The 3,037-nt window shown below is 51.0% G+C and overlaps 2 protein-coding genes across 2 annotated transcripts; one reads left to right on the top strand and one right to left on the bottom strand.

The window, feature by feature from the left end:
- Window positions 1–352: 352 nt before the first annotated feature.
- LOC119316357 (putative cyclin-dependent kinase F-2) lies at window positions 353–1,129 on the top strand. Its single transcript, XM_037590674.1, has one exon. It carries the CDS (start codon window positions 392–394, stop codon window positions 878–880), a length of 489 nt encoding a protein of 162 aa, XP_037446571.1. The 5' UTR covers window positions 353–391; the 3' UTR covers window positions 881–1,129.
- Window positions 1,130–1,357: 228 nt separating this feature from the next.
- LOC119319369 (actin-depolymerizing factor 1) lies at window positions 1,358–3,031 on the bottom strand. Its single transcript, XM_037593860.1, has 3 exons — window positions 2,972–3,031; window positions 2,606–2,871; window positions 1,358–1,834 (listed from the first exon to the last, which is right to left on the bottom strand). The coding sequence occupies exons 1-3, from the start codon at window positions 2,972–2,974 to the stop codon at window positions 1,684–1,686; spliced, it is 420 nt and encodes a 139-aa protein (XP_037449757.1). The 5' UTR covers window positions 2,975–3,031; the 3' UTR covers window positions 1,358–1,683.
- Window positions 3,032–3,037: the final 6 nt, after the last annotated feature.

The following is a 3,037-nucleotide window of genomic DNA, read 5'->3' as shown; positions in this document are numbered from 1 at the left end:
AAAAGCTCCGGTCAAAGGGCCAAACCACAATCCGCGGGTGCGCCTGTGGGCCGACGAGTGGAGATGCTCTTACCTCCGCGAGGGCACCTACAGCGTCGTCTACAAGGGCCGTCACCGCGCCACAGGTCAAACAGTCGCGATCAAGTTCCTCGGCTCGTCGCCGGACCGCGCCGACGAGCCCGCCGACCCGCGCGAACTGCTGAGGGAGGCCCGCTTCCTCGAGGCGTGCAGCGGCAACCCTCACGTCGTCGGCTTCCACTGCACCGTGCGGGATCCCGACACCGGCGAAGCCGGCCTCGTCATTTGTTCGTCGGGCAGAGCCTCAGCCGCTTCCTGCACGAGAAACGCGGCGCGCCGCTCCCGGAGGCCACCGACCACCGTGCACGCCTTCATGCGGCAGCTCCTAACGGGCGCCAAGGGGATGCAGGAGTCCCGCATTGTCCACCGCGACATCAAGCCCGGCAACGTCCTTGTCCTGGAAGGCGGGGAAGTCCTGAAGATCTGCGACTTCGGACTGGCCATGTCGGAAACCGAGCAGCCGCCGCGCAAGCAGGCCGGCACGAAGCTGTACCGCACGCCGGAGATGCTCATGGGGAAGCCGGACTACGACGCGCTCACGGACGCGTGGTCGCTGGCCGCTTCATGGCGGAGCTCGTCAGCGGCGACATACTGCTGCGGCGCGTGGCACTGCCCCGAGGAGTTCGCCTATCTCTGGACTATCTTCGGGGTGCTGGGAACGCCGAACGACGCAACATGGCCGGGGTTCACCTCCCTGCCGTTCGCTTCCACGATGCCGCCGCTGAAACTGGAGCAGCGCAGCCGGCTGCGCAAGCTGATCCCGGAGGACAGATGCTGTCCGGGGAAGGATATGAGGTCATGAAGGGCCTTCTCGCATGCAACCCAGACAAGCAGCTGACGGCTGCCGGCGCGCTCAAGCTTCCCTGGTTCGCCGACGCCTCAAACTCTGCTGCCGCTGGTGCTGATGTCGGCAAGGAGGTGGCAATCGCCAGTTGCCCAGGAAGGAGTAGCTGATGATCAATTCATATTCGCCGAAAACTTCTAGAGCTGAAGATGTTGTAAATGTTGCAATGCACTCTGTTCCTTCCAGATTGCAGAGTAATCGTCTCTGTTCCAGCTTTTGTGGAACAATGTACAATTATTTGGGGGAAATCAATCTAATCTACTCTTGCCCAGAAACGATGTAGTACAACTATTTGAAGGAACAATTGCGCATCTGTTGCAATCTGGGCATGTCTGTTTGCACCCGAAAATATGATTTGTTGCGACGGCAAAGGTTCCTGACAAATATATAGACAGATCACAGTATTGGGAAGTAGATAAACAAGAACAACAGATGGGATAAAATAAATCTTCTTTTGTGAAAATCGGCGGTTACCTACGCCACATTAGGCTTTCACACCTGGCATCAAATGCGAATATGTTCTAGTTTACAGCAGTAGTCAGAGACTATGGCACCAAACACGGGGGAAAACAAGAATGAAGACGGCATACAGTCTCATACAGAACACAGCACTTCGCTTCCAGGAAAAGAATGGCAGGGAAAATGGATGGGGAGGAACTGCAAGAACAGGAGCCGGCGCAGATGAAGGCCTCCTCTGCTCCTGCTCCTGGGTTTGGATGTGGGTGTACGTAGTAAGTAGCTGTTCTCGGATTTTCTCTTCTTCAGAGGGCTCGCCCCTTTACGATGTCCATGCTCATCTCGCTCGGGTCGGTCGCCTGTAGCTCCACCTGGATGCCGTCCAGCTCCCTCTTGAAGCGGTCCTTGGAGCTCGCGTACAGCATCTTGCTCCTCACCCTTGATGTGTCAGGAGCCCTGTGGAAGAAACAGCAGGATGCACAAAAAAACGCTGCTTCAGTTTTCAGCTGAAAATAGCAGGAACCACTTCTGTTTTGTCGTGCATTTACACGATCATGCTTAAGGATTTACGATACTGCAGACTCCAGAGCACTGAAACCAGGAAGCAGCTTGTTAGAAGAAACAGCATATGGCCTTTTCTGGAGTTTTACTTTGAAGTCACGCTGAAAACTGCCCACCATAGTATAGGTAGAAAAGATCAAGGCATGTCTTCCTTGGTGTTACGATCTGTAACACAAATTTCAATTCAAAAATTTAATACCAAATTCTTGAGATTCTAATATAAGTTTCTTAAGATCCATGCTTCCTACATTGGATTTATGTTCCCAATTTCCGTGTGGTAAATAAGCTAGTAATTGTCTTCCCGTTTCCCTTGCAAGCTGATCTAACAAAATTACAGGTTTAGGTCACCAGTGTTATATGAAACGAATATGTACTTTTTTGTGGACAATGGAATAAATGCACTAGTTTGCTCAATAAGTGGCAAAGGGTGTGTTGAATTATGGCTTGTAGAAACCAAATGATAAAGAAAATGAAATACCGAACTACATTGATCTAACATGCAGAGGTGATTTTATCAAACTGAATCCCGTCTAAATTCATAAATTTGGACCAGCAACTGCCTTTCATAAGATTGAATAAGAAATTTGTAATATACTATGAAAATGCAACACTCTATGAACATTTATAAAATAAATAAACAATATTTGTGATCCGAGCAGGTGTTACCAAGAGATGAAGAAGATCTTGCTCTTCTGGCAGTTCTCGTCAGTGACGAAGTCAAAATCAAACACCGCGTAGCGGCACTCGTCAGCGGGCAAGCAGGCTGTGAAATCATCATAGCTCTCATTTTTTTCCCCAACCCTGTCCACCACCACCTGCTGCACCTTCTCATTGATCTTGAACACGATGAAGCGGAAGCTCCTCTTCGCCTTGAGTTCCTGGAACTTGAGTTTGCATTGGTCGGAAACGGCCATTCCGGACGCGGAATTCGACTAGCAACAAGGAGGCGCCATAACATGTTAACACACACCCCATTATAGGGAACGGTTCCTTGAACAGCATTGTGGAAGAATGAGGTTGAGCTGTACTCACCATGGTTGATGCTTTCTCCTGTTTCCTTCCTTCCTTTCTCGGGTTGAGAAGCAAACAGGGGCGTGG

The sequence above is a fragment of the Triticum dicoccoides genome, chromosome 6A (genome assembly GCF_002162155.2).
Source record: "Triticum dicoccoides isolate Atlit2015 ecotype Zavitan chromosome 6A, WEW_v2.0, whole genome shotgun sequence".
NCBI lineage: Eukaryota > Viridiplantae > Streptophyta > Magnoliopsida > Poales > Poaceae > Triticum > Triticum dicoccoides.
This window is presented reverse-complemented; position numbering and strand designations above follow the sequence as displayed.